This window comes from Eschscholzia californica, unplaced genomic scaffold (genome assembly GCF_041429995.1).
Source record: "Eschscholzia californica isolate CP2 unplaced genomic scaffold, dmEscCali1.0.p SCAF_6, whole genome shotgun sequence".
Lineage (NCBI taxonomy): Eukaryota > Viridiplantae > Streptophyta > Magnoliopsida > Ranunculales > Papaveraceae > Eschscholzia > Eschscholzia californica.
In genome coordinates, this window is record NW_028238483.1 from 43,559,401 (window position 1) to 43,572,084 (window position 12,684).

A 12,684-nucleotide genomic window follows, 5' to 3' on the forward strand; every position below is an offset into this window, starting at 1 on the left:
AGGCTCTATGAGCTTGCCCAAAGGCTCGTGCATTTTGTAAGTTAAGTTCTCCCTGACAAGGCGGTACTATCACCATGTAGCCGACCTTCGTGTGAAGGCCAAACTCTCGTGTAAAAGGTGCACGGGGGATACCACATCCACGCTTTCCTCAGCAATTTTTCGCTTTGGGTTTTCGGTTTTCTCCACATAAAATATGAATTATTAGAGCTATGGATATACATAATCATGGCTCTGATTCAAGATGAACTACTTTCATCATCCTTTGGGATGGGATACGAGTTTTCTGTAGGCAAAAGGGCTCCAAAAGTAGAATCTTAAATAAGTAGAGAATATGAATAATGTAGCTAAATAAAGTACTCGTTGTTAACAATTTTCACATGCTTTTATAACACCAAGAGAAGGCCATGTCCATTTTTCATCAACCTCCATTAAGACAATCCAACCCACCAATAATCATCCGAAAACATCATTATACTGTCTAATTATTGTCGAAAAACAAGAGGCTAACTATCATCAACCACGGGTTAAGTCAATGTCGAAGTGAGCAGAACCTCTCATATCTCCCGAGCGAGAACCTGGCCATCCTCCAGTCATCGAAGTAGTGGATGTTAGGTTATGATTGTTTGCATTATTGCTAGTTGGAGTAATAGAAGGATCACCAGTCTGCCCATCTGAGCCTGCACCTGAGTCGGTCGGGGGTTCTGCTGTGTTCTTTATCTTCGAGCCACTATATACAAAACTCCCCACTATAACCTGCATCAAGATTATCAAAGAATGAGAATGATACATAATAACTTGAACGTAACTACATTCCATCGCTTCTATGAATTCAAGTCCTGCATCAAAATGCACATAGGTTTCGCAGTTATTGAGATGCATATGTATGTCAAAGATAACTATCTAGTGGCAAGTGAACTACACAAAATTTCTTTTGGGGATGATCGTACATTGACCTAAAATTATGAATGCTGAAGAGGAAAAATACAATGTGAACAAGAAGGTGGGGGACAATTACCTGAACAGGGCTTGCTGCGATAAGCATCCCTCCAACTCCACCTCCAACCATTCGCCCATCAGGACTTGACAGGGAAATACTTAACCCACCAGTTCGGCTACGGGATGCACCAGTATCAGTTAGCATGAAAGAGCCTGACAAGGATATTATCTCAAACCGTCCCTAATTTGGAAAAACCGTTTAGTTTCAACTGTGCCGTAATATAAACTATTATAATATAATGGCACAATATCTGAAAGACCGTTTAGTTTCAACGCTATTAAAAGAATAGGATCATGAAAGAACCTCATATGTGACCGATCCACCGGAGGTTGCAGGTTGACGAAGTGTTGCAGTAGAGACAGCACCAGTGGCTGAGAGGATGCAGACAACTCTTGTCCCTTGCTGTGAAAATGACATTATTTTTGTCGAAATGTCCTACAAAAGGAGGGATACTAAGTCAAATTCTAGTTTTGGAAAAGATGAGTATTGACTCGGTAAATACATTACATCCCTGGTAGACGAAAGAATCGAGCACTAAAGAATAGTTTAATGTATTTAACTAAAACAAGGTTAGGAAACTAGATACCGTGACGAAATCCTACATTTTCTTTACATATTTTGATGTATTACTTCATCTAAAACTGACGCAGAGTAAATAGGGCAAATCAAACACAAACTCCTAATCGAGTATTCTTGTTGTGCTCAACCATTGTCTGAAGGCCAGCCCTGTGACTTGAACAAATCCCTTCTGAGAAACAGCCAAGCACCAAACTACTACAAACATCAAATTTTGGAAACCCGGAAATTCTATTCGACACTCCAAAAACTTGTGGATATTTAGATATTCTTCTGTTCGTCAAAATAGCCCTACTGAAACAATTACTTTACTAGCGAGTAAGGCTCCTCTCATCTTCAATGTAGACATCCTTGGGGCTAAACATATTTCGAGGAAATCTAAGTAAACAACTTATAACCAAGTCATTTTGAGGAAACTGATCTAGATTGGTTATACATGACTCTAAACATGTTATGTACAAAAAATTTAAAGAAAAGCTAACGCTCATTATCTTATACACAAACTACAGCAAGAATATTTGAATTATACATGTATTATTAATATGTAAGATGAAATTGAAAAGGATGTTACAAACCTCTCCTATTTCGACCGTGATTATGTGAGGTGTAAAACCCGATCCAGCTGATCCTGAAATCAACTCACCTAGCGTTACATTTGGGTAACCATCAACACTCCCAAGAAAAAGAAAGCCATGGTATATACAAAATACAACCAACCTTGATGATAATTAGTAGCATAAAAATAGTTTTTAGAAGACCCAACAATAGCATTTATACCTTCTACAGTTCAACGGATCAAGAACACATTCTAGAAATGAATAGATGAAGTTTAGGCCAAATTAAAGTGGATAGAATTACCTACATTGTTGTTTACCTACCACAATGAAAACATCTCAGAAGAAAGTCTTAGTTGTTTATATATGGTAGTGAAGAACTTAAACTCTACAATGGAAACTTAGTTTTGTAAAAATTATCCAAACATTCAATTTAAACTATTCTCGAGGTTTAAACGCAAACCAATTGTCCAATTGAGCTCATTAGGGCATCAATCAAATGTAGAAGTATCTAAAAATTGAAGCGATAGAAATCGATAAGAAAACTCACCAAGCGAGGATAATTGTTGCTTCCTTCCGGTTCCTCGTGGTCGTCCTCTGCCCCGTTTTTCGGTTGGTGAGAGCGATGAGGATGCTGGAGGGGGAGCAGACATGGGAGACAATGCCAAAGACATGTTTGCGTTTGCTCCATCATTCCCATACTTCCGAGGCCTACCCCTTTTCCTTCTTACAGGCTCCCCTTGTGGCAAAGCCACATTAACACCATGTGGAGCAATGGAAGGAGATGGTTCAGCAGGTGGAAATGTCGATCCTACGGAATTGCCCACAACATTGGATTGAACCGGCATATTTGGATTTGGTAGCGGACGAAAACCAGTTGGTCCATGAATCCCAGTTTGTGTTCCAGGTACAGAAACACCTCTTTGCAGATAATATGAAGCAGAACCAGGTAATGTCATGGCTTCTCTTCCTTCCATGCATTTACTTTGAGAATGATCAGAAATGCTCAAGAAAAACTAATCCAAAAGTACTTAATCTCTAAAAGAACTAAGAAAATCTAAAAATGAAGTTCAAAACTAAACAAAGATTAGAAACAATATATGTGGTAGTTAAGAGAAGTAAGAGTTAAGTTATATACCTAGAAACCCATGAACAGAAAAATGAAGTTAAATTATCAAATGATCTTAAATCTACAAAGTGGAAAGCAAAACCCTAGCTAAATAAAGTTAAAGAAAAACCTAACCTTTCCTACAAAACCCTAGACTTCAAACTTCATCACAAAGATAACCAGAACAAAAAGAAGAAGACATGAAGCAAAGGTAAAAGCTAAGAACTAAAGAATATGTATATACTAATAGAAAAGAAAGAAGATGAACTTTTAGAGCTTGGTTAGCTTCTCTCCAAACTAAGCCATTAGAAACCCTAAATTTGAAGAAATAAATGCAATGAAAGAAATACAACCATGAAACAGCTAACACCAGCTCAAACCAGAACAGAGAACTAGAGAGAGAGACGAGAAAGGAGAAGATGGGTTTTGAACAGTAGACTTTAATAAGAGTGGGTTTTGAATTAAAGGTGAAACAGTGTGAGTTTTCCCAGTCAAAGCCGTAAATTTCTGACCTTTACAGAAGAAGACGCCATTAGAGAGAGAGAGAGAGGTACCCTAACAAGACAAACAAGTTCTCTTTCTTTCTTTCTCTCTCTTACTGCATTTTTTGGGGCAGAGAGCTCTTACTTACCCAGTTCACTTTTTATCAAGTAATGGCAGAAAACAGAGGAGAGAGATGAAGAGTTGAAGTTTCATCATTTTAGAGAGAGAGAGAAGGAGATAGAGAGAGAGAGAGAGATATTATTAACTGATTTGGATATGGATTTTCTTTCGAATCTAATGAGGGACGAGTATTAAAATAATTCGGGATGTATTGGATCATGGACTTCAAAATATTTAGATTTTACTAATTTATAATCTTTGTTGGATTCCGGGTGTGATGTTTTACCCAAAAGAAGAAAAAGCTCTCCCCTTATTTTATGTCATTTTCCTTCTTTTCAATCATAACTCTTGTCTGTGTGTAAATAAACATTTAATGTGATTGATATGGGGAAATATTTTGGGATTTTTATTAAAATTTTCTCTTCAAAACATTTGAATGGATCCATCTATATGTAAAAAAAAAAAAAAAAGTTGTTCGAGATGAAAAAGTCCTATGAAGTATGGAACTCCCCAAAAATTTACTTCAACCGAATAGAATAATAAAATCATTTAGAAAAATATGTACATTAATGAATGAATTAACATATTTTTATCATAACCTAAGAGAGAGTAATAGGTTCGTCAAAATTAAGTTTTATTTGGACGATATCTCTTCTTATATATAGAGCAAAAAAGAATTGTTAAAGAGAAAGGAAAGCGCTCTTGCTTTGGTAATTAGCCTTACTCAGCTGCACTTAAATAAAGAATCCAGAATTATCGAAAAATTTGAGATGATTTAGACTCACAATATTGTTTGTCTAATAAATCTACCAGAATTTCTAGGATGCTTTAGATTCACATAAATTTCTTAAGATAGCAATTAATATATGTAAGATACTCCTCAAATATCATTAACTCAAGTGAAAGAAAAGCTACAATTAATGTGATAACCTTTGTCTGAATTATTTCCAACTCAAAGATATTGCATATTTGAAGTAAGATAAAGGCACATGCAAAAGGTAAAGTGAACACACAAAATGTCCCCGATCCACTAATGATTAATCAAACTATACCGAGAAATAGATGCATGGAGATCATCTAAATGGAAAACATACTTAGCCCATCAAATCATCAATAATAATGATACTTAGTTAGAGGCATGTTATATAAATTGATCATTTCATTATAACAAGGGAAAACAAACCACAACCAAGGGAACATATGAATAATTTATGCTTTTAGGGAAACTGTGAAGAAGAAGCCTCAATTTTACCTATTTTTGAACGAGAGAAAACTAAAATCATATTGAACAGAGCTCTAGACTTCTTAATGAAAAAAAAAATTATGAATAAGAAACATAAGAACTGCAATGAAAACCAAGATAACGACACTCATGAAACATATCTGAAAAATATATGGAGATGGGCTTAAAGCTTACCGAGAGGGGGGAAATCCTTCTTCTACTTGCTCGCTCTCGTCAAAATCTCTGATTTTACCCCAAAGGGAGGTCTTTATATTTGTCAAGAAATCTTAGGTTTTATCGGAGAATCTGAAAATATTCTGACAAACTCCCACGTTTTCTCTTCTTTATTAAACTGATATCATAATTTAACACGCAAATCTTACACTTACAAATGTCTTAATTTGAGTTGTATGCTGAGGTAATAATAATGAAAAACACAATACCGCTCCAGAACCACCAATATAGATAGTGTTAGTAATTACTAGGCTGGAGAGAAAAAAAACTGAGAACCCGAAACCCCAACACCAATCGTGGACACCCAGACCCGTTAGAGCACGCAGGTACCGAAAACCCGAAGGTGGATTCAGCCCGACCAACCTGATGAAATAAACGGGTCAGATTCGGGTTTTAAAGGGTTAACCAACATACACCTCCGTATTTGCTCGATATAATCAGCTGAATAATGTCTTTCATTTACCTGATAATACCTATTTACAATGTGTTTATGTTTGTATATATGTATAACATATTTGTGTATATTATACTCAGATATGTATATATATTATATGTATATATAATACATAATAATAATATACATTACTGGATATAGGTGTGGCGATGTACAATGGATGTGATGGTTGTCTGGTGGTGCCGTGGTGGTGACCAAAATATAAAATGATGAATAAAATAGATTAATAAATTTTTAGATATCAAATGTACTTTGATATTGAAAACCCGATATCCTATTGGCGCCTCCTAATTATAGTAAGAAAGTAGGTTTTTTACCTACGGTCCTAATGAAAGAAAAATCTAGATACGTTCGGATAGATTTTCCTAATAAATTCGAAAAATTTGACAGACTTGTACGGAATTTGGATCCTAGAAATTTTTAAAATAGTCCCAATTAAGTCCGACAAACATAGAGTTCCAAATCCAATCCCGACCGGGCCTACGGCCTACCGAATGAATGTTATGACCCGTGGACCTCCGGCCCCGACAGAGTAACCAACTCTTGGTATAAGAATTATGGGATTTTTCGTCTCATATTCCCAAAAATATACGAAAGCAGAATACCCCTTTCCATGCTTTTACTTATGCAAATCCAAGAGCTTTATCCTTGGTGAAAAATTGATGAATTATCAAACTTTTATTTTTCTGCTGTTTTTGTCAAACATTTGAGAAAGACTAGAGAGAGTTATTGATTGTAAGAGATGGACCAGTTAGCACATTCTGAATAGACACCAAGGGTGATATGGTGATTTGTTTTCTGTACCCTCCTGGTTGCAGATTCATTCAATATCTTCTTAAATATATAGGCAGAGTGAGTGAGCATCTTTGACCAGATAAATATATCTGCAACATTTTTACACACCCCACCCATGGCTGGTCTCACTCTAGTGAGCCCACAATAGCTGCAACATAATTACCCAATTATACTTCTCTCTCAGTAGTTCTACACGGTTGACCACCTACACTATCGTTAGTTCGTCATCAACCGTGATACTCTGCACCATGAAATTCGAGGTAGACAACCTGATTCTGCCCTTATCTTCCACCTCGGTCTTGGACCTCATTTCAGCCCCCTTTTCAGGCAGAGATTCATTTTTAGTCGTTCATTTAGCATCATTTTATGAAGATTTGTATAGTCAATCCCAAAACATGAGATATGCAAAGCAAAACAAAGAGATCGGTTTAATAACATAAATCTCTTTTTGTGAAACAATACATCATTTACCTCATAAGAGCAACAACAACTCCGACATACGTTGAAATGGCTTGTCAAAGTTCGGGAGATATACTAATGCCTTAAACATCAAATATGCTCATCAAGATATAAAGTCGCAAAGTTAAAGTAGTACAAAGTTGAGCTCGTCAAAGTTTTGCTATAGTAGGGGGAACGAGTTAACGTTCATGTCATCACCAATAACAGCTTATGTCACACCCTGTTTACGAATAAAGTATAAATGATCGAATTCATAGATGCTAAATATATACTTCTCGATTATCCATTGGAATAATGAAAAAAATTCAAAAGTGCAGAGAGAAGACCGAAAAACAATAAGAATAAAACCTTAAGTTCAAAATTGAGATTCAATAGATATCAAAACTATATCGAGACGCCTTATATAAGCTCATAAGAGATTCAAAAGAACAAGTTGTTAAACGTCTTATCTCGAGCTCCATTGCTTGGGCAGCTTTAGCCTTTGCCAATGTCGATAATTTCGTCTTTACTTTTTTCTTCCTCACTTGAAACCCACAAGAGGCCTTTTTATTGTTCTTCTCACTACCATCCATCTAAACAATAACACATAACTTCTAATAAACTAACATGTCTGTTGTAACGCGACGCCGCAGTAACAAGCTGCTTCAGCAAGGATCAAATCAGGGACTGTGATTGTTCTGAACTTCTTCTTTCCTGCATCAAATGCAACTATAGAACAAAATTTCCAAAAGCCATTCCGTAGACCATAAGTGCTCCAATAAATGACACCATTCACATAAACAGAGTCCTCCGTTAGTTCATATGGTGGTGGGACGACATTGATCCTTCTCCAGCTATTAATATCACCTTGTATCCCTAATGTTAATACCTCACAAATATAACAACTGAGATCATCATTGTCGCCACCATAATCATATGGTCGTACGCGCCACACCCAGACCAATTTGTGCTCATTGGTGGCAGGATCAAAACCAAATCCGTAATTGAACGAGTCACACTTATACTTGAGCTCATAAAAAATGCCATACTGACGACGTTTTGGTTCTTCTGACAACGTTGATGGAAACGATGGTGATACTTGTCCTGTACTGATGTTGCATATACGAACATCACGCTCCAACTGTGACTCAATAGAACAGAATAAACCATTTACGGGATTCGTAATCATATTGTAATTGGTTGAGTCAACCTCCCTAACTGTATCAACAACGGCTTTCATAGAACCATTGTCTTCAAAAACCAGGTCAGCTGTAATATGGAATTCCTCGCAAGGCCAATGGCTTAATTCAAAATCTGAAACCCTACTTTTTCCCTCCTTTGTAAATGGTACAGGTACGACGATATATATACGACAGGGACGGTGTGTTTTGGAATGGGTTAGGTGTGAGTGAATGAAGTTTTGATCTTTTTCGATCAAAGAGCACCATTCTTTAGAAACAGTCTTGAAACGGAAAAGGGTTTTGACAGGGAGTCTGGTTAGTATCTCATATACTAAGAAATCATTATGAGTAAGAGATGATGTAACCTTCAACTTGTTGTTGAGTTTAAATTCCATCTTCTTCTGTTTCTTGTTCAACTGGGTATTGTTGTTAAGATTAGAGTCCATGGCAGTAAGAAGCAGCAATTTTGATCCAAGTGGTGGTGGTGGTGGAAATTACAAGTAAGTATCAAATATATTACAAAATTTTTCAAGAAATGAACAAATTTCAAACCCTAGAAAGAAATTACATACCAAGCTTGGTTGGTGGTGGTAGGTATTTTGGTTGATTTCTTCTGAGTGGGAACTAAAGGCAAGTCTGAAACCCTAGAAAAAGAAAAAGGGAAGACTTTGACTCGAAAGGTGTTGAGAACTGAATGTGACCCGATGGCTTCGTTCCCGCGTAAAATGGAAAATCGGCAAAATTTGGTTCCAGTTTTGTTAGTTTTGGTTTGGAACCTTAGGATTCTGCGAGATGGTGATGTGTTTGGAACTAGGGGCTCTAAAAAAGCCACCATGCTCGAACCCCCACGAGCCGCCCGAGCCAGATGAGTCCATTGTTACCTAGTGTTTGAGATGGGCTCTACCTGTCTAGACCATAAATTCTAGCCTGTTAGACACAACTTAGAAGGTTTGGCTGGCTTTCTGTCCGAACCCAACAAATATTATAGTTGATTTCAAAAATTTATTGGGTATTTTATCATTTTAAAGAATTTTAGATGTGCTATTAGGTTACCATAAGAAGAGAATTATTGTTTTACCATAGCTGAATAACCCCATACCTGACAGGTAAATGAGGTGCCAAATTTCGTGAGTGTCACTGCCCTAACGTTTGAAAGTCTATTGTGTCTGGTCGGATCCAATGATGTAAGTGTCTAAAGACCTCTAAACTAGTCCCTGTTTTTTTTCAACAAAAGAAAATTGTGCAATTCCTTTCGGAGAAGAAAAAGTATTCCAATTTTTGTGATTTTTTCTAGTAGTAGTACATTTGAACTTAAAATGTCCGAACCCCATACACCTTTTCATGAGACTAATTTCCAACTTTCATTTATTTCATTTAACTCTAATTAATATCATCTCAAAACCAAATAGTAACTAGAAAGTAAAGATTCAAAAGAAACCCACAAAATAAAGACATCAAGAGAACATATCTGAGGATGCAGCTTCCGTTGTGGTGGTATATAATGAACATGCAATATCTTTTGCCATTGACTCTAGATACGTATAGTAACTTTTTGAAGGGGACTCGAAAAACAAAGATAGAGCAGCGGCCTAATTGTTGACAGGCAAAAGGCTTTCGGAGAAAGTAGTAAAAGAACTTCTGAAGCAAATATGTGGAACCGAAGAGGGGATACCACTAACTTCAAACTCCGTCCAACTATCCTTCTTCCAATTGAAACAATAGAAAGATGAGCATTTCTTCTTCCCAATTTTTTTACCCCAATCCTCTTTTTCATAAAATGTTACTATTATCTTGTCATCTGATCCTACAAAAGTATGAAACTTGACAAGATTTTCCTTCAAATCCAACGGCAATGTGATACTCCTAACTTCAATCCATCTTTCGTTTTTACTACTTGAAAAACTAGTAGTAGTAGATGCTCTACTAATGTCCTCCTCTTCTTTCTTGTAATCATCGTTTTCATATATATACATCTTGAACACAGAATGATTCACTCTGATTAGCATTGCTAAACACCCACTAACTTCTAATAAAGTAACATGTCTATCGTAACGTGAATCGTCGCGGAAATGGTTAGCTGCTTCACCAAGGATCAAATCAGGGACTATGATTGTTCTGAACTTCTCCATTCCTACATCAAATGCAACTATGTTTGTTGGACTAAACCAAAAGCCATTCTGAAGACGATAAGTGCTCCAATAAATGACACCATTCACATAAACAGAGTCATATGAATCAACTGTTAGATCATCTGGTGGTGGGACATCATTGATTCTTTTCCAGCTATTAATACCACCTTGTTTCCCTAATGTTAAAACCTCACAAATAAACAAAAGGGGATCATCAATACGTTGACGTACATGCCACACACAAACCAATTTGTGTTCATTAGTGGCAGTATCAAAACCAAAACCGTACTGGAATGATTCACACCAATACTTGAGCGCATAACACATGCCATACTGATTACGTTTTGGTTCTTCAGACAATGTTGATCGAAACGATAATGATACTTGTCGGGTACTGATATTGCATATACGAACAGCATGCTCAAATTGTGACTCAATAAGACAGAATAAACCATTAACGGGTTTTGTAATCATATCGTAAGACATTGAGTCAACCTTCCTTACTGTATCGACAACGGCTTTGATAGGAGTACTAGCATTGTCTTGAAAAACCAAGTCAGCTGTAATATAGAATTCCTTGTAAGGCCAATGGTCTATTTCAACATCTGGATCTCTCCTTTTCCCCTCTTCCTCTGTCAATGGTACAGGAATGACGATAAATATACGACATGTAGAGGGTGTTTTGGAATGGGTAAGAAGGTGTGAATGAATAAAGTTTTGATCTTTTTCGATAAAAGAAGACCATTCTTTAGAAACACTCTTGAAACGGAAAAGGGTTTTGACGGGGAGTCTGGTTAGTATCTCATATATGAACCAATCATCATTACTAACCCTAGATGATCTAACCATCTTCTTATGTCTCTTGTTCTTCTTGTTGAACTTCAAATTTAAGAACAAACTTTAAACAAGAATAAAGTCTAAATAAATCTTTAGTTTATATCTAAATTGGAGAATATATTGATGTAGAGAGAGAAATTACATACCAAGACAAAAGGTACCAATTTGTTGATGGTCAGTTTTTTTTTTTTAGTTTAGGGGTTTTTCTTCGACATCTTCCTCTACAAAAGGTACCAATTGATTTTGAACTTTGTGAAAGACTTGACTGTTCTTCTTCGACATCTTCCTCTAATTCATACTGTATTTTGGTTGATTTCTTCAGGTCTGTGTGAGAACTGAAGCCAAGTCTTAAACCCTAGAAGAATGAAAGATTTTGATTTGGAAGTTGCCCTAAGGGCAAAACCAACGTCGGGCTCGCCCCTCAATTTTGGAAGCCCCGACCCTTTTCTCAATTCCAATCGTGGGCTCCTACCAGGGCTCTCAAATTCAAAACATTCAATTGTTATAATTTAAATTTCATTAAAACTAATTAAGATTGTTCCGAACTTCTACTTTCCCTTAGTTCATCATATGGTGGTGGACGTCATTGATCCTTCTCCAGCTATTAATACCACCGTGTTGCCCTAATGTTAAAACCTCACAAATAAAAGAAGTGGGACATCGAACACGTTTGACGTACTTGCCACACACAAACCAATTTGTGTTCATTACTGGCAGAATCAAAACCAAATCCGTATTGGAACTATTCACAATGACAGCGTTTAAATTCTTTTGACATTGTTGATCGAAACAACAGTGATACTTCTCGGGTGAATGTGATTTTGATTCCAAAGGTGTGAGAACTGAATGTGATCTGATCGCCTCGTTCCCGCGTAAAATGGCAAATCGGCTAAATTTGGTTCCAATTTTGTTAGTTTTGGTTTGGAACTTTAGGATTCTAAGGGACGGTGGTTTGTTCGGAACTAGTGGCTAGAAAAAAAGCCAACATGCTCGAACCCCCACAAGACGCTGGAGCCAGATGAGTCCATTAGTACCTGATGTTTGCTATGGGCACTACCTATGTAGACCATAAATTTTAGCCGGTTAGACACAACTTAGAAGGTTTGGGCGGCTTTCTGTCCGACCCCAACAGATATTATAGTAGTTGATTTCAAAAATTTATTGGGTATTTTTTCAATTTAAAGAGTTTTAGATGTGCTATTAGGTTATCATGAGAAGAGAATTACTGTTTTAGATGTGCTATTAGGTTATCATGAGAAGATAAGTACAAGCTAAAAGCAGCAAAAAAACAAGAAAACTCAATGCTCCTTGGGCCAGCATTTTCCAACTCTAATCCGACCATTCTTATCATCTATTACGATTTGAGCTAAGTCCAGAGGCCGGCGAGAAGGATCCAGCCCCATAACCATCAGTCCCAGCAAGGAAATCAACTGCTTGGTTGAGTTCTCTAATCACATGTTGCACTCGTCATATTTGAAAATGCCCCCAAAGACCTTTAATCTTCATCCAAGCAATGTCATATTTGTAATGCATATCTGCACACTAGAAGAGATCCT

At 36.7% G+C, this 12,684-nt stretch overlaps 3 protein-coding genes across 8 annotated transcripts; all 3 read right to left on the reverse strand.

Moving 5' to 3' along the window:
- Nucleotides 1-332: 332 nt before the first annotated feature.
- Nucleotides 333-5,327, reverse strand: LOC147535339 (AT-hook motif nuclear-localized protein 11-like). Of its 4 annotated transcripts, none has more exons than XM_086645438.1 (6): nt 5,256-5,327; nt 2,678-3,097; nt 2,149-2,201; nt 1,301-1,432; nt 1,016-1,177; nt 333-753 (listed from the first exon to the last, which is right to left on the reverse strand). In XM_086645438.1, the coding sequence occupies exons 2-6, from the start codon at nt 3,084-3,086 to the stop codon at nt 514-516; spliced, it is 996 nt and encodes a 331-aa protein (XP_086501564.1). In that variant the 5' UTR covers nt 3,087-3,097; nt 5,256-5,327; the 3' UTR covers nt 333-513. The 4 variants fall into 4 exon arrangements, with proteins under 4 accessions (XP_086501564.1, XP_086501563.1, XP_086501562.1 ...); XM_086645437.1 differs by having other exon boundaries at nt 2,149-2,216; nt 5,256-5,296; XM_086645436.1 differs by lacking the exon at nt 5,256-5,327 and having other exon boundaries at nt 2,678-4,126.
- A 2,276-nt stretch (nt 5,328-7,603) lies between these two features.
- Nucleotides 7,604-8,608, reverse strand: LOC147535340 (F-box protein At1g30790-like). The gene has a single exon (XM_086650187.1). It carries the CDS (start codon nt 8,606-8,608, stop codon nt 7,604-7,606), a length of 1,005 nt encoding a protein of 334 aa, XP_086506313.1.
- Nucleotides 8,609-9,504: 896 nt separating this feature from the next.
- Nucleotides 9,505-12,155, reverse strand: LOC147535341 (putative F-box protein At1g32420). Of its 3 annotated transcripts, XM_086645457.1 has the most exons (3): nt 11,711-11,738; nt 11,275-11,541; nt 9,505-11,170 (listed from the first exon to the last, which is right to left on the reverse strand). In XM_086645457.1, exon 3 carries the CDS (start codon nt 11,138-11,140, stop codon nt 9,752-9,754), a length of 1,389 nt encoding a protein of 462 aa, XP_086501583.1. In that variant the 5' UTR covers nt 11,141-11,170; nt 11,275-11,541; nt 11,711-11,738; the 3' UTR covers nt 9,505-9,751. The 3 variants fall into 3 exon arrangements, with proteins under 3 accessions (XP_086501583.1, XP_086501582.1, XP_086501580.1); XM_086645456.1 differs by having other exon boundaries at nt 11,275-12,155; XM_086645454.1 differs by having other exon boundaries at nt 9,505-11,189; nt 11,275-12,155.
- Nucleotides 12,156-12,684: the final 529 nt, after the last annotated feature.